General features: G+C 46.4%; 3 protein-coding genes across 4 annotated transcripts in view; 2 read left to right on the top strand and 1 right to left on the bottom strand.

The window, feature by feature from the left end:
- The first annotated feature begins 1,831 nt into the window (after nucleotides 1-1,831).
- On the top strand, nucleotides 1,832-21,619 carry LOC116741303 (peroxiredoxin-1). The gene is made up of 9 exons (XM_032607590.1): nucleotides 1,832-1,946; nucleotides 3,715-3,831; nucleotides 6,115-6,268; nucleotides 6,785-6,907; nucleotides 7,229-7,359; nucleotides 12,483-12,564; nucleotides 19,837-19,904; nucleotides 20,185-20,252; nucleotides 21,345-21,619. The coding sequence occupies exons 2-9, from the start codon at nucleotides 3,726-3,728 to the stop codon at nucleotides 21,435-21,437; spliced, it is 825 nt and encodes a 274-aa protein (XP_032463481.1). The 5' UTR covers nucleotides 1,832-1,946; nucleotides 3,715-3,725; the 3' UTR covers nucleotides 21,438-21,619.
- On the bottom strand, nucleotides 9,719-18,020 carry MMACHC (metabolism of cobalamin associated C). 2 transcript variants are annotated; one of them, XM_032607581.1, is made up of 4 exons: nucleotides 17,811-18,020; nucleotides 15,832-16,026; nucleotides 14,967-15,119; nucleotides 9,719-14,366 (listed from the first exon to the last, which is right to left on the bottom strand). In XM_032607581.1, exons 1-4 carry the CDS (start codon nucleotides 17,889-17,891, stop codon nucleotides 13,953-13,955), a joined length of 843 nt encoding a protein of 280 aa, XP_032463472.1. In that variant the 5' UTR covers nucleotides 17,892-18,020; the 3' UTR covers nucleotides 9,719-13,952. The 2 variants fall into 2 exon arrangements, with proteins under 2 accessions (XP_032463472.1, XP_032463477.1); XM_032607586.1 differs by having other exon boundaries at nucleotides 15,078-15,119; nucleotides 17,811-17,910.
- The window catches only part of TESK2 (testis associated actin remodelling kinase 2), a 135,602-nt gene continuing 132,862 nt past the window's right edge, over nucleotides 20,227-22,966 (top strand). Inside the window, exons 1-2 of the mRNA XM_032607394.1 lie at nucleotides 20,227-20,252; nucleotides 21,345-21,443. The gene's annotated coding sequence lies outside the window, so the exon portion shown is untranslated. The remainder of the gene's footprint in view (nucleotides 20,253-21,344; nucleotides 21,444-22,966) is intronic.

The raw sequence follows: 22,966 nt of genomic DNA, 5'->3' as shown, positions 1-22,966 counted from the left end.
AAGTAGCTTAACTCCACATCTCAAAAATCTGCAATACACTCCAAAATTAATGAAGCACGTCTCCTAGGCCAGTTAGTGTGCCAGGTTCTGGTACTACACATATAAATAAAACAGATAAAATCCTTCCCAGACTACTGGTGAACAAGGGAGGATAAAGGTCCTGTAGAAGGATAAAGTTCCCCTGCCCCCATTTCCAAAATCTTTACTGTTCCCTGAGGAAACAGATTTTATGATCACTTAATCAGACAAGTGTTCAACAGATTTCTTCTCATCATAATTGTTCTGCTATTTTGTTTTTTTATATTCCCACGAGGATTGGATGTTAATATTTCCCTGGGCCAGGATAACTCTTTTGGTTCTTAAATGAGACAAATAAGTTCAAGTGCCCAGCCCAGGGCCTGGCACATGGTAGATACAATAAATGGTAATTTTCTTCTGGCTGCTGTAGGACTGTGCGTGGTTGGTTTAACCTGCTCACAGCAATAACCATCCACTATTAAGCTCTGAATGTCTGTCTCCCCTGAGTCCTCAAGAAGAAGATGAGTAATGGCCAAATAATTGTTCAGTCTTAGGCAGAGAACGAAAAAAAAATTACTACTGTTGCATGGTAGGATGATAAATGCCAAAAAATGTTGAGATGCTCAGGTAGCATGACACAGCACTTCCCTATCTCTTATCCTGCTATAATGTAGTTAGGGAGTTAGGAGGATAGTGGGGGTTGGGGGTAGAAAGGGGGACACAATACTATTTATTAAACACTCCTATTTTATATCAGGTGCTACATTGTGACGTGGGGACACAATGATGGTTGTGACCCAAACCCTACCCTTCAGAAAGTCAGTCTAACACGGAGAGATAGACATATAAACAAGTAAAATAGCTTTAAAATTTTCTTTTTGCTATACAGGCTACTGTTTGGGCAGAAAGGAGGGAATGGTCAATTCTGAGGATGAGTGAAAGAATTTCAGAGGAAGTAGTGCTTCAGCTGAGTCTTCAAACACCGTTTTCTGTAGGTCAAATAGAGAAAGGGTTCCTCATGCTTGAACAAAAGGCTGAAGGCTTAAAACAGCTACACTCTGCTCTGGGTGTTATAATACAGGAGCAAGGAAGAGTTACAGTAGTAACAATGGCTAACACTTCTAGTGTATAATAAGAACTAGGTACTGTGCTAAATAAACTACAGAGATGATTTCAACAAAGAATAGTATTCCCATTTTACAGACGAGAAAAGTAAGGTTAATGGATTAAGACTCTTTTATGAAGGCCACACATAAAATAACCATGAAGAGTTTTAACTCAGGAATACAGAGCCCCAGTTTTTATGAGCCACAAATCAGAGGGGTGAGTGAGTGAGTGACAAGATCAGATTTCAGAAAGATTTCCTCCAGCCACCGTGGAATGGATGGGATGGGAACTCATGGATAGCAGATAGAAAGCAGCAACCCTGTTAATCAGACAGAACAATAAAAGGGAGGCTCTCTAAGCAATGAGGGTTACTGAGGATCAGCACTACAGCAGAGGCTGCGGGAATCGGTGTAGGGGGGTAGTATTTGAGAAATATTTGAAGAGATAGTTCTCAGGGGTTGGTTAGACGTGGTCTTCCGTGGGCAGCAGCTAGAACCCTTACTCTGGTTCAGGCTTTAAAGGCAAGGCGGAGGCGTTCGGGTTTGGAAGTGATCAAAAGAACGCCTCAAACCTCGGCGGCGCGGGGTGGGGGGTTGCTAGTCCGCTAGGCCGCCCCCAGCGAGAGAAATCGCTGAGTCATACTGGCGGGGCGCGTTGGGTCGGGGCGGTGCTCGGGCCAGATCCCCCCCCTTCCCTCTCCCCCGTCCGCACCCCTGGCCCGCCCTGACTCTCGCGAGAGCCCTACAGGCTATAAAGGCCAGCGCCCGGCGCATGCTTTGCGTGTGTGCTTCCTGACTGTTCTTTGTGGCTTGTGAGGAGTGGTGAGTATATGGGCAGCGCGGCCTCTGCGTACCGCTACGCTCCATGCGCCCCGCTCGTCGCCCTTTACTCCTCTTCCCCCTCCCCCGGGCCTGCCTAGCTCAACTGGGGTTCTTTGACGGAGAAGGTGGCCGGGCGAGGTGGCCCTCACGTTGGACCCCCTTGTGGGTGCGGGGACGTGGTTGAAACTCGAGGCTAAAGGCGGCTTGAGTATTCTCTTCCCCGGAAACCAAAGCAGAGGGCGCTGATTGGCTTGGCGTGGCTTGGTGGTGATGGGGTCTCCTGCGGGTGTATGTGTGGGGGAAGCTTCTAGAGTGGATCTGCAAACTGATTAGAAACTGAGAATACTCGTCCGTCCGTCGTGTATTAGGGGGAAAGGCTGTTCTCGGTCCTTAGCTGTGACTACCAGTGGAGCTTCAGATACTAAGATTCCGTTCTCCGTCTTTAGTTCTCTGCAGAATGGGTTTGTGGTGATCCTAAATGCCCTCTGTGAAGACTGCGCACTCTTCTGCTGGTGCTTTAAGTGCTAGGGTGGGGGTGATGATGGGAGGGGCAGAGAGGGTACCTGAAGGGAGTTTTGGGGGAGTGGCTTCCTCCACAGAATTTCAAGGGAAGATTTCCTGAAGGGAACACACCGACCAGAAGTCCAGCAGCTTCCCATCCCCCACCACTGGTTGTGCTTTAGTGGTCGTGGGGGCCCCCTGGGAAATCAGGTTTGGACCAGAAAGCCATTTATGTTAGGGTCACATCCTGTGTTTGGTTGCCAAGTTGCTTTGTGCCTTGCTGGTTGGTTTTTTGGTTTGCTATTAAAGGTGTTAAGCGGTAAAAAGTTTGTGGCGATCGATGCTTACAACGTTTCTTTTTGTTGTGGTATTATGAAGCAAGAACTTGGGGACTTGAAAAGTTAGTTTCTTGGCGCTTTCAAACTGATGGCTTACTGGGTTAAATCTTCTTATTTTGGTCTTGACCTGGGTGAATACAGTGTAACATTACTCTTTGGCAATAAATTGACTCTTGTTCTACTTATTACTGCCCCAGGATCTTGGCCCCGAGGTAAGAAACCCATTTTTGAAAGGACTTCTGGGCCTTAAAACGCAACACCTAGAATTTTGAAGTAGAGCCGATGCCATAAATCTTGGTCTTACGTCTTGAAAAAGTTGGATTGGCTTTAGGGTGTGTGCTGTCTTGGGCAAAATCTACCTGGAGAAAGGTCAAAGTGTGCTTACCACATTCTGAAGGCAGATGGAGGTGCAGTCCAGGGAAAGGGCAGCATGGCAGCTTCTGGGAGGCAGGTGCTCAGTGTTTATGGCATTGTGCATTTGGGTCCAGGTTTGAGAGTTTCCACCTCTTTCTATCTCTGCATGTGTGTAATGAAAGTACAGAAGAAAATGTAATTGTACGAATGATGGTTCAGGAACAGTAAGAGTTTACTCCAATTGATAAAAAAATTTCCATTTTAAAATGAAAACATAATCAACTGTACTCCAATAAAAGGTAAAAAAATAAAAACAAAAATAAACTTCAGGGGCTTCCCTGGTGGCGCAGTGGTTGAGAATCCGCCTGCTGATGTGGGGGACACGGGTTTGTGCCCCGGTCCGGGAGGATCCCACATGCCGCGGAGCGGCTGGGCCAGTAAGCCATGGCCGCTGAGCCTGCACATCCGGAGCCTGTGCTCTGCAATGGGAGGCCACAACAGTGAGAGGCCCGGCGTACTGCAAAAAAAAAAAAAAGGGGGCTTGTTTCTAATTGACTTCCTCTTACCTTTTCCAGCTGATCGCAATATGTCTTCAGGAAATGCCAAAATTGGGCACCATGCCCCCCAGTTCAAAGCAACTGCTGTAATGCCAGATGGTCAATTCAAAGATATCAGCCTATCTGACTACAAAGGTAAGAGTAGTTAGGTTCATTAATGTGGAATTATGTTACAATCTAGGGATGGCTTGTTCATTTTCTGTATCTCTTGTCATGTTTGATTGTAAAATGATTTTTATATCTCCTGTGTCTTTAGGCTTTAGGGTAAGAGGCTTTGTCTTCCTATTGAATTGAAGTGGTGATTATCATCAGTGAACACAGGGTAGATATCCTAAGTCCAAACTGCTTCTGGAGAAAGCACAAGCTTCATTATGTCTGGACATAAATCTTTATTATTTTTCCAGTATTGCTCCTCAGTTATATTATTGGAGATAGTCTCATTATCGTGTTTTAAAAGGCCTTCAACAATTTAAAGTCTCAGAGCTAAAGTCTTCGGAGCTGAGACTGTATGTTCAGTTCAGTTTAAGAAATATGTGTGTCATGATTGCTGTATTAGGCAGAGGGCTTAGGCACATTCCCTTAACTGTTTTGCCCCCAGAGAAAAATTGGTGTCACAATTAGAATAACTCTCCTTTCTGTTAAATAGTTTCAAGTAGACACCTAGCAAGTTCTAATGAGGTTCTTTTTATTTTGCAGTCATGGAGCAGCAGGGTCTTCTGGGACAATTGAAAATAGAAATTCCTTAGAATGCAAACCTGAGACTCAGGTGTCAAGTATACCTTTCTTGATGGTGTAGCAGTCGGTTCCTAGAGTCAGCTGTTGGGTAGAACCTGTGACTAGGTTTCTTAACAAATTACACATTTTGGTTGGAATGAGAGCAGATAAGTGGGGCCCTATGGAGAGAAGCTCCTCCTGGCAAACAAGGTAAGTAGCACCATAGGGAGGTGACTCTGGCCCAAGGGCAAAGGCATGAGGTTTAGGAAGAGCTATTGTGTTCCCTCCAGGGCTTGACCTGCTGTAGCTTGTTAGGCAAAGCCCCTGAGGAAGGTTGTTTCGGTGAGTGTGTTTATAGTGATTTTGGCTTTCAAAGTGAATGTCAAAAGGATCTGCTTGTTTTTGACTTTCAAACATTGTTGCTATCTGGAAATAAGTGAATATTTGGAATTGCTCCAAATAGCTCAGCCCATTAGGTATGGTGAGAAGCTGCCCTCAGGTTGAAGATCTAGAATACTTCAATTGGTAATCAGAATGAGTTTCATAAAATTGCAACTAGAAATTCTGTTACCTACCAGGAGAATTTTTGGAACTTTTGCCTTATAAATTTTTTCTTTGCTTGTCCTGTCAGGCTTGTTTGAAACATATCTGTGGTTATTCAGGTGATCACTTAAACCTTAGCCATCAGACTTCCCTGGTGGTCCAGTGGTTAAGAGTCCCCCTTCCAGTGCAGGGGACGTGGGTTCAATCCCCAGTCAGGGAACTAAGATCCCACATGCCGCGGGCATGCTGTGGGGCAACTTAAGCCCGTGCGCCACAACTACAGACCCTGCACACTACAACTAGAGTGAAGCTCGTGCACACTGCAGGGAGGATCCCTAGTGCCGCAAGGAAGACCCGATGCAGCCTAAATAAATGAATAAGTAAACAAATCTTACCCATCACATTACTGTGGTTCCTTGTGGAAGAATTGCAGAGGTTCTGACTTTCTCTTATTGGTTTTATTGCCTTGCAGCAGAAAATGCAGCAATTCAGCTCTTTCTGGGCACTGATTATATAAGCATTGGCATTAGATTGTCCAGTAGATAATTGCATCTTTGCTTTTTTTCTTCACTGGAGAACTTGGTGTTTGTGCTAATTTTAACTATCCAGAGATCAAAATTAGATGGAACTGTGTTTATCTGTAGTTGGCAGCTAACATGGAGGCAGGAAAATAAAGCATGGAAACGAAGAACTTTTTCTTGGTGGAAGAGGTTCTCACAGTAGCTGCAAGGAATCTTCTCTGTTGAGCATCTTGGCATTTTAACAAATGTGTCTGCCATCAACTTGAAAAGGCTGCTTTTTTCCATAGGAGAATGTCTTCAGGTTTACATTCTCTATAAGGCAAGGAAGTCTGTTTCTTTTTTTTTTTAATACATTTATTTACTTACTTATGGCTGCATTGGGTTTTCGTTGCTGCACGCGGGCTTTCTCTAGTTGCAGAGAGTGGGGGCTTCTCTTGTTGCCGAGCACGGGCTCTAGGCGTGCGGGCTTGAGTAGTTGTGGCACGTGGACTTAGTTGCTCTGCGGCATGTGGGATCTTCCCAGACCAGGGCTCAAACCCGTGTCCCCTGCATTGGCAGGTGGAATTTTAACTACTGCGCCACCAGGGAAGTCCCAGGAAGTCTATTTCAAAGGCTAACTTGGGCTTCTTTTTCCCCCCAGGAAAATACGTTGTGTTCTTCTTTTACCCTCTTGACTTCACCTTTGTGTGCCCCACGGAGATCATTGCTTTCAGTGATAAGGCAGAAGAATTTAAGAAACTCAACTGCCAAGTGATTGGTGCTTCTGTGGATTCTCACTTTTGTCACCTGGCATGGTAAACCTCTTGATCCATTTGGCATGGAGATTTTTTGTTTTTCTTTTTTTTTAATTATTACTTTTTTTTTTTTTTTGACCGCACTGTGTGGCATGTGGGATCTTAATTCCCTGACCAGGGATGGAACCTGTGCCCCCTGCAGTGGAAGCGCAGAGTCTTAACCACTGTACCACCAGGGAAGTCCAGGCATATGGACTTTTAAATTAAGCAGCAACTGGTACTGGGAGGCTTTGGCAATAGACTTTCTCAAGTATTGATTTCTGGCTCATAGAAGGAGAACAAATGCTCTGACTTGTTCTTACTACCTGGCAGCAGAGGAAAAGCAGCTTGGATTACAGCTGAGTGTACCCTGGTGACCTTAACTGTCCTCAGCCGGTTATTTTACTGCTGGAAAAAGTTTGAAGTTTTCTGGGGAGTAAGATTAGGAATGTTGGACAGGAGAAGGAATAGTTATAGTTAATGCTTTTGCTACACAAGAGTTTGAATGAATGTGATTGTATGTGTTTTTTGCTGTAGGATCAACACACCCAAGAAGCAAGGAGGACTGGGACCCATGAACATTCCCTTGATATCAGACCCCAAGCACACCATTGCTCAGGACTATGGGGTCTTAAAGGCTGATGAAGGCATCTCATTCAGGTATACCTGCTGGGGGGCTGACAGTCATCAGGAGAATTATCTGATTGGCTGAGGACCTTTTATTTGAAAGGTAGAGCCCTGATCTGTGGAGTCTTTTTTCTCATTTCATTTTTTTTCCTGTTGTATTGAGAAATAATTGATAGACATCCCTGTGTAAGTTTAAGGTGTATGGCATGATTTCATTTCATTCTTTTATGCTGGGCCTAAGGGGAAGGCCAGTGCAAGTGGGGGAGACCAGCCTATTTCCATTTCTTCTCTATTCTAAGAAAGCAATTTCTAAAACTGTACTGTCTCTCTCAAACCTTTAATACTTTTTTCCAGGGGCCTTTTTATTATTGATGATAAAGGTATCCTTCGACAGATCACCATAAATGACCTTCCTGTTGGCCGTTCTGTGGATGAGACACTGAGACTAGTTCAGGCCTTCCAGTTTACTGACAAACATGGGGAAGGTAAGTCAGTCTGCCTGGTGACAGGACAGCGGAGTGGGAAAGATGGGAGGAACAAAGTCTACCAGATAAAAGGGTGATTATGTCTCTTCGAGAAGTTGCCATCTCTGGATTATAGTGGGTTGTGGGGGTGGAGCAATGGAAAAGCCTGGGGAGGAGAATATAAAGTCTTCTTGTTCCAATCGCGTATTCCCAGCTTCTGCCCTGATCATTTAGTATCGCTCACTGCTGCAGATTCAACTTATTAAAAGAGTATAGGAGGATCCCATAGGTGTGTTAAGGGTGAAACAAAAGGCTGGGAATCACACCTAGACATGAACCATGCTGCTCTTGACAAGTGTTTACTGGGGGGAGAGCTTAATCCCTGTAGACCATATTTGTTTCATTGGGGTAATGTTCAACCAGTTTTGGAAAGTGAAATGAAAATAGGACTAAGATAACTTATCCAAAGACAGTAGGTAGAAACAGTTAATACATTTTTATCTTTTAAAAATCCATTCTGTTGGTGCAGTGTGGTTGTATTTGTAAGACTTATAATCAACAAATACCAAACTATATATATGCTCAATATAAAAATTTTTCTAAGGAAGGAGGGGTTAGGGCCGAAGGATTTGAGATGAAATACCAAGGTTCTTCGTTAGAAGTTTCAGGATGAAAGACAATGTTTTTTTGTGAGTCGGAACATGACCGAGTAGATTAAATTTACGGTTTTTATCTAGCATTTGCTAGAGTGCAGGTCTTCCTTACTGCTCTAGCCCTTCTCTCCTTATATATTCTCTCATTGCAGTGTTTTGATAAAGTCCTGAACTACTTGCTCCCAGCCTTTGAGTTTATAAGGCTGTAGCTTTTGACAGCTCCCCACCTCTGCCCAGTGTAGTTGTTGCTTGGAATGAGATAGCCTTATCCCAACTGGGTTGAGTTTTAAGAACTCAGCTCCTCCATCTGCTGCAGGTGCTGGGTATGTAGGGGGAGGGGATCTTGAACCCCACCCCCACCCCAGCTTAATATGATTGAGGGTAAGATGGTTGGGATCAAGTGCTACTGATATCAAGTGCGCAGGTGGACTTGGACAAATTTCTTGTCTTATTACATCTCATTTTCTTTCTCTAGAAAATAAGTAGTTCTGACTAGCTCTCTAAGGCTCATTTCAGCTCTGATCTTGTGAGTTAAAGGAGGTGGAAGTTAAGAGTCTAGATTAGTGGTGTGTGTTTGGGAGACCCAAAAGTGCTAGCTTGACTAGAGTGGAAGGCTAATAGGTAATGGGAATCAGAAGGCACCATTTGCAGAAGCCCTGGATTAAAGGAACAGACAGCTGCTGAGACTGCCCCCTGGTGGAGAATGAAGTTCAGTACAAAGACGGAAGGCGCTGTGGAGTGGCCAAGTCGGCCCTTTACTGGACTAGGACCTTGCATAGACTCTTGAACACAAGCTTTCATGACTCTGTGAAGCTTGCTTCTTCACACTCTATTGTTCTCTGCTGCTTCCCATCCCTTTAGAACAGGGACAGCTTTCTGTGCGCAGCCTTTTACGGCTTATAGTATGATAGTTCCCAGTTGAGAGCATGTAAATACCAACCAGGCAGTCTATATGACGTGCTGTCATGTGTTATTTGACAAATAACCCCGCATTCCTATTTTTAAAATTGAGATATAATTGGCATATAACATTATATTATTTTCAGGTGTACAACATAATGACCATATGTTTGTATATCCTATGTTCCTATTTTTATCTAAAATTTTTTTTTGTTCTTGAATTTTACACTTTTTTGCGGGGAAGGGGTCTTCAAGTGAACTACATTACATTTTAGCAGAGAGAAGGGTGGAACTGACAAATACCATAGAGAAATTTTTTACTGAAAAAATCCTATGTTCCTATTTTTAAGGACAAATAAACCAATATTTAAACACAGCATATATTGATAGTTAATGGTGGAACTGGGATCCAAATTCAAAGCCCTCCTTTTCTTAGGTAATTTCAAATGCTGAAAAAGTCATTGTTTAGGGCCTTCTGTGTTGGTGAGAGTTGTGGTACTTCAGGCTGCACTTGAAAGCTGGTAAATGTGGGACTCAGCCAGTTCTTCTGGGCTCCATATTGATTCTGAAAAACCAGCACTGTTGGGTATGAGTGAAATATCCAAGTGTGGATCTTTCTGTCCTGTCATTAATTATTGGTACAGTCTTAAGTGCCAAGAGGCTTTAGTGCCAAGGAGACTAAATTGTCAAGGTCCTTCTTTCTGGTTCATTATTCCTCCTATCTTTGTATCATTTGTATTCCTGGACAGAAGAATCTTTGGTTTCCCTGCTGGCAAACTACGGGGTGGCTCTGGGTCTGGTCTCTGTTTTTATGTTGCTTTTTATTCTTGGAAGCTTGTTTATGCTTAGGACCTGTGTTCTCATCCTTTGGTGCCACTAAAGCGAATGACTGTGTAACAATCAAATGGAGATTTTGTAAAGCAGCTGGGTTTGCCATTTAGTGCTTGTTCCATCCATACCTTGTTCCCAGACTGCTGTTTGCAGTGTCTGACATCTGAGGCTGTGACATCCTTGGACTGAAAGGGGCTTCCCCTCTCTCACCTGAGCAAGTGAGATTTTTGCTGCTCCATTACTGGACTTTGCTGACTATGTGCCTCCTAGAAGACTAAACAGCAAATAGAGTAGAAAATCAGCGATTGGTTCCCTTGCCTCACTTTCCTCAGGTTTGCCCAAGGAGCATTGCTAACTTAGGATCCTTGGAAAGGTTGAAAGGTTCTTTTCTGCATAAAGTGTGCGAAAGATTCAAACTTGGACCTTTTGCTTACCAAGGTATAGCAGGCAGTTACTTAGTGAAACAAGCAGGACCTTCTGTGGAGGTCCTGTCCCTTATTTCAGGCATTCTTGTTTGGCAGAGTTAAGGAACACTGAGAAGGAAAACTGCTTGCTGCTTTCAGATCTCTGAAGGGCTGCTAGAGGGAAGAAGCAGCTTAGTGTTAGGGTTTACACAGTCATAGCTTTGTCATTTTTTAGCTTATATTTTTCTTGAGTATGGGGGCAAGTCACTACTGTAATCAATTTTTATTGTGGTTATATATAATTTACCTTTTTTTTTTTTGCGTTACGCGGGCCTCTCACTGTTGTGGCCTCTCCCGTTGCGGAGCACAGGCTCCGGACGCGCAGGCTCAGCGGCCATGCCTCACGGGCCCAGCCGCTCTGTGGCATGTGGGATCTTCCTGGACCGGGGCACGAACCCATGTCCCCTGCATCGGCAGGCAGACTCTCAACTACTGCGCCACCAGGGAAGCCCCTAATTTACCTTTTTAAGTGCATAATTCAGTGGCATTAATTAATTCCCAGTGTTGTACATCTATCACCACTGTTTCTCTTTTTCATCATCCCAAACAGGCAGTAGTAACCATGAAGCAATAACTTACCATTCCCCTTTCCCTCCAGCCTTTGGTAACTTCTACTTTCTATGTCTATGAATTTGCCTATTCTAGGTGTTTCATGTGAGTGAAGCCATATAGTATTTATCCATTTGTGTTTGGATTCTTTCACCTAGCATAATGTTTTCAAGGTTTATCCAGGCTGTAGTATGTATCAGAACATTATTATTTTTTAAAGGCTGAATAATATTCCGATACACACACACACACACACACACACACACACACACACACACACACAGTTATATCTATCTATCCGTTAACAGGTTGTTTCCACCTTTTGGCTATTGTGAATAATATTGCTAAAATATTGGTGAACTGGTGTCTGAATCCTTGTTTCCAGTTACTTTGGGGCTATATATAGGAGTAGAATTGCTGGGTCACATGGTAATTCTATGTTTAGATTCTTGAGGAACTGCCAAACTGTTTTCCACAGCACATGCACCATTTTACATTCCCACCAGCAATACCAAGGGTTCTTTACATCCTTCCCAACATTTACTTTCCTTTTTTTTTAACTATAGCCATCCTAGGGGATGTGAAGTGGTATCTCATTGTAGTTTTGACTAGTGATGGCATATTTTCATATGTTTATTGGACCATTTGTATATCTTTGGAGATATGTCTTTCAAGTCCTTTGCCCATTTTTTTTTTTTTTTTTTTTTTTTATGCGTTACGCGGGCCTCTCACTGCTGTGGCCCCTCCCGTTGCGGAGGACAGGCTCCGGACGCGCAGGCCCAGCGGCCATGGCTCACGGGCCCAGCCGCTCCGCGGCATGTGGGATCCTCCCAGACCGGGGCACGAACCCGTGTCCCCTGCATCGGCAGGCAGACTCTCAACCACTGCGCCACCAGGGAAGCCCCCCTTTGCCCATTTTTGAATTGGGTTGTCTGTTGAGCTGTGGGAGTTCTGGATTTCAATTTTGGCTATTAATCCCTTATCAGATATGATTTATAAATATTTTTTCCCATTCTGTGGGTTGTCTTCACTCACTTCATAATGTCTTTTAATCTACAAAAGTCCTTAATGTCAATCAAGTCCAATTTACCTTATGTTTTTTACTGTTGTTTGTGTTTTCAGTATCATGTCTAAGAATACATTTCCAAATCTAAGGTCATGAAGTTTGACCACCCTGTGTTTTCTTCAGAGAGTTTATGGTTTTAGCTCATATATAGACTGTTGATCCATTTGCGAGTAAACTTTTTGTGTATGGTATGAATAGATGTCCAATTTCATTGTTTTACATGTGGAAATCCAGCTGTTCCAGCACCATCTGTTGAAGAGCATTTAAGCTTATTTCTCAAAAGGTGCATTTTTGAAGCATACATAAAATTACTGAGAACAAATGAATACCCACTTAGCTACTACCTACTGTTAACAAAATCGTAATATTTTGCTGTACATGCTTTAGACAGATTATTTTTAGAACAAAGTATAAAGTTGAAGCTGTTACTTAATTTCTTTAAATTTCAGTTACTCTGTGAACAAATTAGGTATCATAGTAATTAGGGCTCTGGTGAGGATTAAATTACATATTTATAGCTTTGAACTAAAAGGCTGAATGATCTCAGACTGCAGGGTAGGCTTCCTGGTGCCTGAATGTTACTCTTTAGGGCTCACATTTGGTTTTGAGGCATCCACTTGTCCTTGGGAGGGTGGAGCTCACCACTGATCAGGTTATTAATTAGTATCCTTTCTTTTGCAGTGTGCCCAGCTGGCTGGAAGCCTGGCAGTGATACCATCAAGCCTGATGTCCAGAAGAGCAAAGAATATTTCTCTAAGCAGAAGTGAGCACTGGGCCATTTTAGGGCCAGGCTGCAGTAGGTGGCCATGAGAACAAAACCTCTTTTGTACTATTGTCATGCTTAAAACACAAGACCTTGCACTCAGCCCAGATGTGGTGTGGGACAGGACAGGCCTTTCCTGCAGGGGCTGGGGAGGCCAGCCTTTCTTCCTCTGGGGGGAATGGCCTGAGCTGTATTATGGGGCAGGCAAACTGATTGTATAGTAGTAGGTTATTGCTTTTGGTCTTTCGTAGTTTTATTAAACTTGAGCTGAGACCTTGTTGATTCTTCATTTTAGGGGGACATTAGCCTTTGAGTGTAAGAGGAATTTACTTTTTGCTTTCCCTCTTTAGGGGAAAATGAGGTGTGAGAGTGTCTCAGAATCAGGAAATTATATTGAGGGGAAATGCAAGTACATACAGAGGATGGACCTCAAAGCAAGGTGTTTCATTTCACCATATCTGGAGAAGAGCAAGGCCTCCTACTACAGTACTGGCCAAGGCACTGCAATTTTTGCTATAGGCTGGGTTGCAGGTTAAGAGCCCAATGAGATTACTGACATTTACTTTTACACTACTGGGAGGGCTGTATGAAAACCTGAAGCTTGGCCTCTTCTGATAAATGCCTGGTACTGGTTCTGTAAAAAGATCAGAGTTAGAGGCTTCAGTACCTTTGGAACTAAAAGGGGAAGGGGGAGACAAACACAGCGCTGGTGTTCATAGGGTAGGTTTCTGTGTCAAAAGCACAGTGCTGAGCACCTCTTGGCTTCCCTGGGGTTTCTATCCTTGATTTAAGGGTAGTTCTTATCCTCATGTCATTGTCCTGAGGGAGGGTTGTCAGTGGGGCAAAGGTGGATTCCTCCTGGGCTCTTGAGGCTAGGGCAGATTCAGGACTGAGAATCCTTCTTTATATCATGTGGTGCCCTTCTAGACACCTTCCAGACACGGCTACCCCAGCCTACCTAGCCCTCCAGTATTCAGACAAGCAAGAACTATGAGCGGCAGTATAGGATTCCTGGGGCCTTTAATAGCTCATTATATGCCAGGTACTATTTCGTATTTATTCAGTCTCCATAAGAACCCTCTGAGGCAGGTACCGTTATTTAAGGGATAGTTGCTTCTTAAGCCCTGTAACAAGTAGCATCTTGAAGCACTGCAGAGAAATGGTAACAGGTAATAATCCCATATTCCAAGGCAGGTGGCAAGTCTGGATCTGCTTTGGTCTTTTGACCAAACTTCTTTAAGCCTTGTTATCTTCATTTAAGAACTCTACTATAATTCTTTATCAAAAATGATCATCTTGTACCCAATAAAATCTTGTCTAGCCAAATAAGTCCCAGCAGGTGCAACTGTCATAAATGAGGATCCCACAGGGGAGGGGAGGGGAGGGTATCAAGGGCCAGAGGACGCAGGTGGTGAGACCCTGGGGCTGAGCCAGCCTCTGCTGGGACTCTGAGGTTTCTTGGTGATGAATGTGGTGAAATGAAGCTCTTGGGATGTAGAGCTAGGCTCCTCTGAGGTCTGGGCCAAGCCCAATAAGGCCAAGCGTTGGGCAGGCGGAGTGGAAAAGAAGGCCTTCTGCTCTTCTGAGTAGCGCTCCTGAGGTGGCACAGCATCCCGGTAAGTCCAGTCACGCCAATGGAAGTTGAAGCGTTCAAGCAGGGTGATCCGGTCAGCTCTTGCAGGTACACAGTCGAGGGGCTTTGTGGGTGGCAGGTCTGGCACCTCTATTCCTCGCAGCAGCACGGCCCCTCGGATGGCAAACCAGCCCCCGAATCTGGGATGTATGCACACACCTGATATGTGCTGGGGAGTGGGTAAAAAAGAAAACAGTCATGGAGGTCGTCTTGGCACCAAATCCAGCTACCAGCAATGCAAGCTAGGTTTGTTATTCTCATTTCTCATTCTGAGTCTACATGTGAGCCTCGGTCAGTCCTTGACTGGACTCCTCTATTCCCTCTCCTGGACAACTTTTTTCATGAAGTCACTGACCACAAGGAAAGGTTCCTTGAGCTGAACTTCAGCTTCCCAGTCTCACCACTCTAATCACAGCTCTGCCCCCTCCATTCTATCACAAAGACTAAGAACAGACTAGTTCTCTGACTGATGTGTCCCTAGGAACCAGACCTCTGACCATGGTGCACCTTTGTCCTGGATTGTACCCATCAATTCCTTTACCCAGGGGAGGTGGCAGAATGACATCTGAAATCTTTTTTTTCTTTTGGCTGTGCCTCGCGGTTTGCAGGATTCTCAGTTCCCCAACCAGGTAATGAACCCGGGCCATGGCAGTGAAACCCTGGAATCCTAAACACCAGGCCTCCAGAGAACTCCTGGGACTTGAAATCTTGAGGGATTTTCCTTTCCTTTTCTTTCTCAGCCCCTATTCATTCATATTTGCCCTCTGACCTGGGTTCCCCAAGGGTCAGACTCCACATCCTGTCGTTGGTAGTAATAAGCTGCCCCTGCCACATGGGCTGCTGTCTGGGCCAAAATCTTGGGGCGCCGGTTTGGGTGTACCTCGTAGTCAGCGATGATTTCTACTTGCATCTCTGGGAGGCTCTGTGATAGAGAACAAGATGGAAGCTTTTAGCACAAGAGGAATCATGACCATGTCCAACAGAGCCTTAAGTTGTGTTAACACGGCCCTGTCCTCAGAAGTCATGTTTAAAGGGGAAACATGATCTTAAACTTGGAGTGGGGCTGGGGGCTCCAGTGTGAAGAAAACAATATAGTGTCTAGGAGGGCCCATGTTTGAAGGGAAATACAGTCTTGTTCAGAAACCTTTATGAGGGGTGACTTGGCTCTGCCCTCCGGAGGCCCAATGTGGAGGAAGACATGGCCCAGCTTTGGGGAGACCCAGTGTATGTGTACGTGTGTATATACATGTAAAGTGTGTAGTGGGGGAGTATTCTGTCCTCAAAAGACCCCAAAGATAGCATAAAGCTTCCAGGTCTAGGGCAAAGAAAGGTGAGAGGTGCGTGGGGAATGTTGGGCTTATTCCCATTTCACTTGGAGGCCAAGGGAACTCTGATCATATAGTTGTACATCAGTGAAGGGTGAGTGAGACTGGTTTCAGACCTGGGGGGCTGCTAGAGGAGGTGGCCAAACCCGGGGTGAGAAGGCAGAATGGGGAGAGATCACATTGTCAAGGCTGTCTTTAGGATACTCTTCTGCCTGGGAAGTGGCTCCTAGCCCTAGGCAGGTCTAGTCGAGGAGCTGGAAGCAGATGCAGGTTTTGAAGCTGGGGAAGGCTACAGCCAGCCTTGCTCACCTCTCTAACACGGCCCAGGTGGTAGGCCACACACTGGTCCACAGGGTCAGTCAGTGGTTGGAGGTGGCAGCTCTGCAGGAAGGGCTTGAGGGCCCGGTCAAACATGGCAGGTGTGCTGAGTACCAGGAAGGCTAGGGTAGGTCCTGGCAGGGGCAGGTGGAAGGCTGGAGGCAGGAGTGCATTGTACCATGCCACCTGGAATAGAGAAAATTCAGGCCACACAGGAGGGCCAACTTAGGCCTTAGCCAGGCCCATACTTTAGCTTTGCATTCAAGGCTTCATGCATCTTGCCCAGCCTCCATCTTATTCAATCGATGAAATTCTGATGGATGATGTGTGCTTATGGGGATGCAACTGAATCTGACGGAGTTACAATAGAGAAGCAAAGAATTCATAAAAAACTAAGGACAAAAAAAATGTGATTATATTGTGATTAGTGCAATAACAGGGCCAGTGAAGGCCCTCTGAAATTAGAAAGGGCTTGGAAGCTGAGTCTTGAAGGCTAGGAAGGAAACTTACAGGCTGACATGTAGAGGGAGAATCTGGTATGTGTTTTAAATAGGTCCCAGCATAAACAAAGGTAAAAAGTGCAAGGCATAGTTGGAGAATAGCAAATTGTCTAGTTTGACAGAAGTGAAGCATCTGTAGAGGGGAGCAGAGGGAGAGAAGGCTGGAGAGATCAGTAGGAGTAAGACTGTGACTGGTCTTGAATACTGCCAATTTGAGGAATATGGGTCTAATTTGGTGACAATGAGGGCTAGCCATTGAAGATTTAAGGAGTAAACTGACATGATCAGTTTTAGATCAGTCTGGCTGCAGTGTGGAGGATGGAATGGAGGCAAAGTGACAGGAAGGAGGTTACTGCAGAAATTCAAATGAGAAATAGTGGCCTGGACCAGGAACATAGATGGGTTGAATGGAAGGAAATGGATCTGGGATAGGAGACATATTGATTGCTAAAGGTCTCAGTGGCTGATTGTATGTGGAGCTAGGGAGGTGAGAGAAGCAGGAGCTTAGGATGATTGGCAGGGCTGTATATGGCACTGTTCAATACCATAGCTCCCCCTATCCAGGCCTACCTGATTGCACCAGCTAGGCATCCCCACTCTCCCTCATACCTGCCATCCACCACTACTACCTCAACACCTTTATTCAAGCTCTTCCTGATATGTGGGATGTATATAACCTTCCAATCTATCTTTTCATATATAGTTCAATTCCATTTTTTCCAGGGAAGCCTCTCTGAGGCTAGATCCAACCTACTTCTTCCTCTATAATCCTCTCCCAGCACTGCTGTGTGCCACTCAGTGGAAGGGGTGGAAGTGGGCTGCCTCTTAAGCATCAGGCAAAAGGCTCAAGCTGAGTTGACTTAGCTTTGTTTCCAAGCACAGGGTTCAGTGCGGGGGACACTGTATACAGGGAAATGGACCTATGTGAACAAGAGTAGGTGGTGATGCCAGACTTCTGTGTCAGGCAAGTGTATAGTTCATATACCCAGCCCAGCACTGGTGACTGGCAACATCATGAATGTAACCTTATTGGTAGATGGAACAACCCAGCCAACTGTTTGCTTGTTCAACACCATGAATGCCCTTCGCTAATCAGATGACCAAAATTCTAGCCATGCAAACATTCCAGGCCTTGCCCTCCCCCCAACTCCTTCGGGAAGCTTCCAAAATGACTCTGGCCCCACAGTACCTTTCTTGCTGTAAATTACGTAGGTGACAAAGCCATAGGGTTACTGGATCATATGGTGTCTCCTATTCATCAGTCCGGCATTGTATGAGGGTAAAAGGACAAACCTGCAACAGTTCTCTACCCGTTTAAACCAAGCGCCCATTGAGACCCTTTCCCGATACGTCAAACGAACACGGGGCCAGAAGAGCTCGGGAAAGTTCAGAGGACTCCAGGGCCTCACGCCGGTGGCACCGAAGCCAACCATACACTTCGCCCTGGCACCACAGTAGGGATAAACCAACCTGGAAGGGGTAAACCTCGAAGCCGAAAGGGCACAACGTGTCCTCAATCTTCTGCTTCAGCTCTGCGACTTGCGGCTCCATAGCGCACGCTACACGCTGAGCCTGCTGGGGAATGGAGTCTCAAGGTAACTCGGGACGTTAAACTTTGAGGCAGCTTGGACTCCATTTCCCAAGAACTACTGGGATCGGCAGCGGGACTTCGTTGGCTCTGCGCGATGCATCCTGGGACACGTAGTTCATTCGGTCCCTAGAGACAGCCACTACAGAAGCCGAAAGACTCAGTTTCCCGGCAAGCTTCACGGTGGGGCTGTGACTGCTCGTGTTGCTTCTAGGGAAACGTAGTTCGGTAGCCTGCATCGCCAGCTGTCTCCAGTAGAGGTGAACTCAGTTTCCCAAGTGGCACCGCGGAGGCCAGTGCGAAGTCGGGCTTTCCCGGCCTACCGTAAGGTTTGAACCGGGCGGCGGCAGTAGTCGCTGGCACAGGTTCGGTGTGATGGCGCAAGTGTTGTGCGTCTGGAGAGGTCTCGACCAAGATTCGGTACCTTTTAACTCCCACCTGATATCTGCGTATCAGGGCATCCCGCTTTTCCACCAGTTCCCCAAGGACGTTGCTCCCCTGACTAGTCCCAGAGGCGCAGTTTTGGTCTGATACTGCATCCTTACCTCTATTATTGCATCCCCCACTCACCTCTTTAGATCTGACGTTGTGGTCTTTCCTGGGCTGTGCCTTGGGTGCCCACAGTTGGGAGAGCAAGGGCACAAGATGCCAGGGGCCAGAGCTCTGCCGCAGGCTATGAGTAGGAGCCTGAGATGGTCTGAGCAGCTCGGTGCGCTTCTCAATGCTACTGACGGAAATGTGGCCAGGATTAAGGTGAGGGGGCGCCTGAGTCCCCCGCCTTCTGGTTTAGGGGATGTGGGTTAAGGGACTGCAAGACAGAACTCATTGGCCTGTGCATTTGTTTTTTTTGTAGCAAAGGCTGTATCCCCTTGGAGTCTCCACCACGGGTATTGTTCCTTTTTCTACCTATCCCTCAGCCTTTTCTCTTTCCAGAATCTGCCTTTTTCCAGTGCCTATACCGTCCACTAGTCCTTGCAAATTCCAGCTTTTTATTTTCCTGAACAAACATTTCGCCCCCCCCACCCCCCCAATAGGCTTTGCACTCGTCCCTTCCTTATTCCCTCAGCAGGAGACCCGACTGGGACCTGGATTTCCCCTCATTACTTGTCTCCCCAGTCAGGAGTCCAAGCTCAACAGCATTGGGCTCTAGAGACTCCCATTGTCCCAGAAAGACTAAGTTAGGCTGAGGCCCGTAGTGCATCTTCTCTGGGATGAATTTACTATTCTTCGATCCCAGCTTCGATCCCAGGCTCAGGTGAGGCATGGACTCCTAGGTGAGTATGTTTGGGGTTTGCGTGAGATGAGGATACCAGGGGTTGGCGGAGCCCCTTGCACAATAGCTCGTGTGGTTTTTCTGCCTGGGTAGGTGACTGAGGCACTAAGGCAGGCTGTGCAGGGCCTGCTGGAAGAGCTAGAGCAGCAGAAGTACCAGATCTCTGCCCTAGAAGGTATCTGATCAGTTCTTTTCTTCATATACACAGTTTCATATGTGTGAACACATTTTGGTGCACTCCTGTTGTGTGTGTGCTTGTGTCTTGATTTGCAAGTGGAGTCTCTAGGTTCATGTGTGAAGTTCTTAGAGGGGCTGATCCCCAACTTGTCCCACTACAGCATCACTAAGGTTGCTGCAGGGGGGCCCAGAGCAAAGGGTCCTTCTGGAGCAACGCCTGGTGGGGCTGAGAAGGGAACTGCAGGGCCTTCGAAGCCAGGTACAGGAACAGGCGCGAGCCCAAATGCAAACAGGACCACAAAAGTGCAGTGCTACCAGTGGCCTTCACCAAGAGCTGCAGAATGAGTAAGTGATGGGCAAAACCTCGCCTTCTTCAGGCCTCTGAACTCCTGGTACTCTGGTAGCCTCCTCTGGGCTTGTTAATTGGCTTTAGAATGACACTGCTGTCATTCCTGCAGGCTGCAACTGCTGTGGGAGGAGTCAGAAATTCTTCGGGAGGAATTGAAGTTGCTGCAGGACCAGCTGAGTGAGTAAAAGATTGGGGGTGGGTATGAAGTCACCTGTTCCCTTTTCTGGAAAGCCTTCTTGCTTTCCTAATAAATGACCATAGCTCTGACTGCTTGAGCTTCCTAGAAATCTGGCCAAATATTTTGTCTTACCTCTCATGGTGTGAGTCTAGTCTCCCCAGTCAGCTTGGAAACTTCTCAGCAGCTGGACCAGAATGCTTCTGTCCTAGTTTTCAGTGCCAGAGAAGGGGAAGGAAGGAAGTTGGAGAACATCCTCCTTACATTTTCTCTCATCCACAGGCCAGCACCGGGAGCTGCTGCTGAAACAAATGACTGAGGGGCGGCAAGCTCAGGCCCACAGCTGGAAGGTAGGACCAGGATCGGACCTATCTGTTCACATCTCCCTTTGGAGGCCCCGTCCTTTCTCTGTCTATCCTGTTTTGCTGGCGGGCCAGGATACCCTCTCCTATCCCTATCTCTTCCCTTCTCTTCCCTCTGCTGACTCCACCTGCCTCCAAAGCTCTTCTTCCCAAGCCCTCTGCTCCAGGCCATGAGAAACTATCTTTGTCCACATGAGGGTTCCAAGTGTGCTGAAGAGGCTAATTGTGGGGAGGGGGAGTTGCTTCTGGAGAGGGAGAGGTTTGGTCCTACCTGGGCCCATGGTCTGGCAGATGTTGGATCAGCTGGAAAGTGGCCAGGAGGGCAAAAGTCACACCCTGGAGGCTGCCAGGACAGAGGTCCAGGATGCCCGGTGGGAGCACGACCCCCTCAGGTCAGGGAGTATGGGTGCTTGCGGTAGTGGAAGGGATTTGTCTCACAGAGACCAGGCACTAAGGACCAAAGTTCAGCTAGCTATCTTAAATTTGAAATGGGCTGGTAGGGGTGGTATGGTAGGGGTTGCAGCCCATACGGGCAGTACTGGGCATTCTTTACTTGACACAGAGTCACCAAGGTATTTCTATATATTTGGAGGATAAAGGGGGAGGGGACTGGAGTCCTAGCCTCAGGAAGGAGGACAGTTCTGTGCTGGGAGGGCCCCCTTAACCCACCATCACCATCTCTGCCTCTGATTCTTTCCCCTTTGCAGGACATCCGCTCATGTCCTCCAGTCTAAGCTGCCCCTGGCTGCCACCTTCGCCATGTCTCTTTCTTCATCTAGCTCTGAAGTCAGTCTTCCAGACAGTAACAGTAGTTGGGAACTTTTAAGGTAGCTAGGTGGGGGTAAGGCATGGATCTGGGGGAAGCTGAATCTGAATGGTGCCTGGATGCCAGCTGCCTAATTGTTTGACATTGGGTAGAATGGAGTCTCTGCCTCTTTCTTTGTGAATCCATCAATCTCCGTTGCTCCTTATCCCAAGTCAGGCCTTTATGTCCTTCCCCATCAGGGCCCACAGCCTAGGTCTGTATGTATCACAGTGCTTGCTGATGATTTGTTCTCTCTTCCCTTTCTTTCCTCTTAGATCTCCAGAGGCATACCCTTTCTAACCTGCAGCCCAGCAGCTTTCAGCTCCAGGCCCAGAGCCCTATACTTTAAGGCTCCAAGATGCTCCTGAGTGACTGTAAGGACTTGTAAGAGCAGTAGGATGATGTCTTCTTTGCTCACCTTCCCCTCCAAGGTCCTGTTTCTGGGTTCCCTTCCCCTCCCCTCTTGATCTAGCTGGTGTTTGCCCTCCCTAATGAGGTTTGTCACTGCCTGTCCAGCCTTACCCACAAGCAATAAAACGGTTTAATCCTGCCTGATGTGTTTTCTGTGAATCAGCACCCACATGGGATAGACTCAGCTGTACCTGTGACTTGACTGCTTCCTGTCACCTCTTTCTCTGAAATCCAAGTTCGTAGACATTTATTTTTTTTATTTTTTTTTTTTTTTTTGCGGTACGCGGGCCTCTCACTGTTGTGGCCTCTCCCGTTGCGGAGCAACAGGCTCCGGACGCGCAGGCTCAGTGGCCATGGCTCACGGGCCCAGCCGCTCCGCGGCATGTGGGATCTTCCCGGACCGGGGCACGAACCCGTGTCCCCCGCATCGGCAGGCGGACTCTCAACCACTGCGCCACCAGGGAAGCCCCGTAGACATTTATAACTGTATCTTCTGAGTGCAAGCCCTGTGCTCAGTGGATGTTGGAAGGAAGAGCTCCCATTCTGGTGGGTAGAATGAGGTAGAACAATGCTCTGGGGCAGTACTGCTATGGGGATGCAGAGGAGGGCAAGACACTCTGGTGGGCCTTTGACCTGGCAAATAGAAGGCTTCCTCTCCTTTTTTTTCAGCTTCTGCCTCTTGAGGCTCACTCTAGCCCCTCCATATTTCTTCATCCTCAGCAGTCCAGGCTGCATTTCTGCAGCAGTCTCCTCTTTAGTCTCTCTTCTTTCAGTCTCTACCTCTAGTCCAATGGTGTTCAGGGCTTTTTGACTGTGACCTCCAGTAACAAATACAGTTTACATTGTAGCATAGTAAATATAAATGTATGTATTTATTAACTGAAACAAATTTTATGATTCAATACTATTCTTTAAATTTTTTTTTTTTTGATGATGAGAAACAATGCTGTATTTTATTTTATTTATTAATTTATTTATTTTTGCGGTACGCGGGCCTTTCACTGTTGTGGCCTCTCCCGTTGCGGAGCACAGGCTCTGGACGCGCAGGCTCAGCGGCCATGGCTCATGGGCCCAGCTGCTCTGCGGCATGTGGGATCTTCCCAGACCGGGGCGCGAACCCGTGTCCCCTGCATCAGCAGGTGGACTCTGAACCACTGTGCCACCAGGGAAGCCCTTATTCAATACTATTCTTACTAAGAGTTATGCACTCTGATATTTCCTATTATACTTTTTAAAATGCTTTGTGGCTATTGGTTCTGATCCTTCCACCACTTGGTTGCTCTCTGGAAGTATACCTTCCTGGGTAGACTTAGGGAAGCTTTACTTTTTCCTTACGTGGGCTTTGTATTCTAGACAGTGCAGTCCAGGGTTTCCCTAGAAGTAGCAGCATCTCACTGAGGTCTCATTAGGTCTCTTCCAGTGCTAAATACAGCCCCCAAAATAATGTCATTTATCCACCAAGTGGATGTTTATTGAGCATAATACA

This window comes from Phocoena sinus, chromosome 1, assembly GCF_008692025.1.
Source record: "Phocoena sinus isolate mPhoSin1 chromosome 1, mPhoSin1.pri, whole genome shotgun sequence".
NCBI lineage: Eukaryota > Metazoa > Chordata > Mammalia > Artiodactyla > Phocoenidae > Phocoena > Phocoena sinus.
Note: the sequence above shows the minus strand (reverse complement) of the source record. Positions and strands in the feature narration are given on the sequence as shown.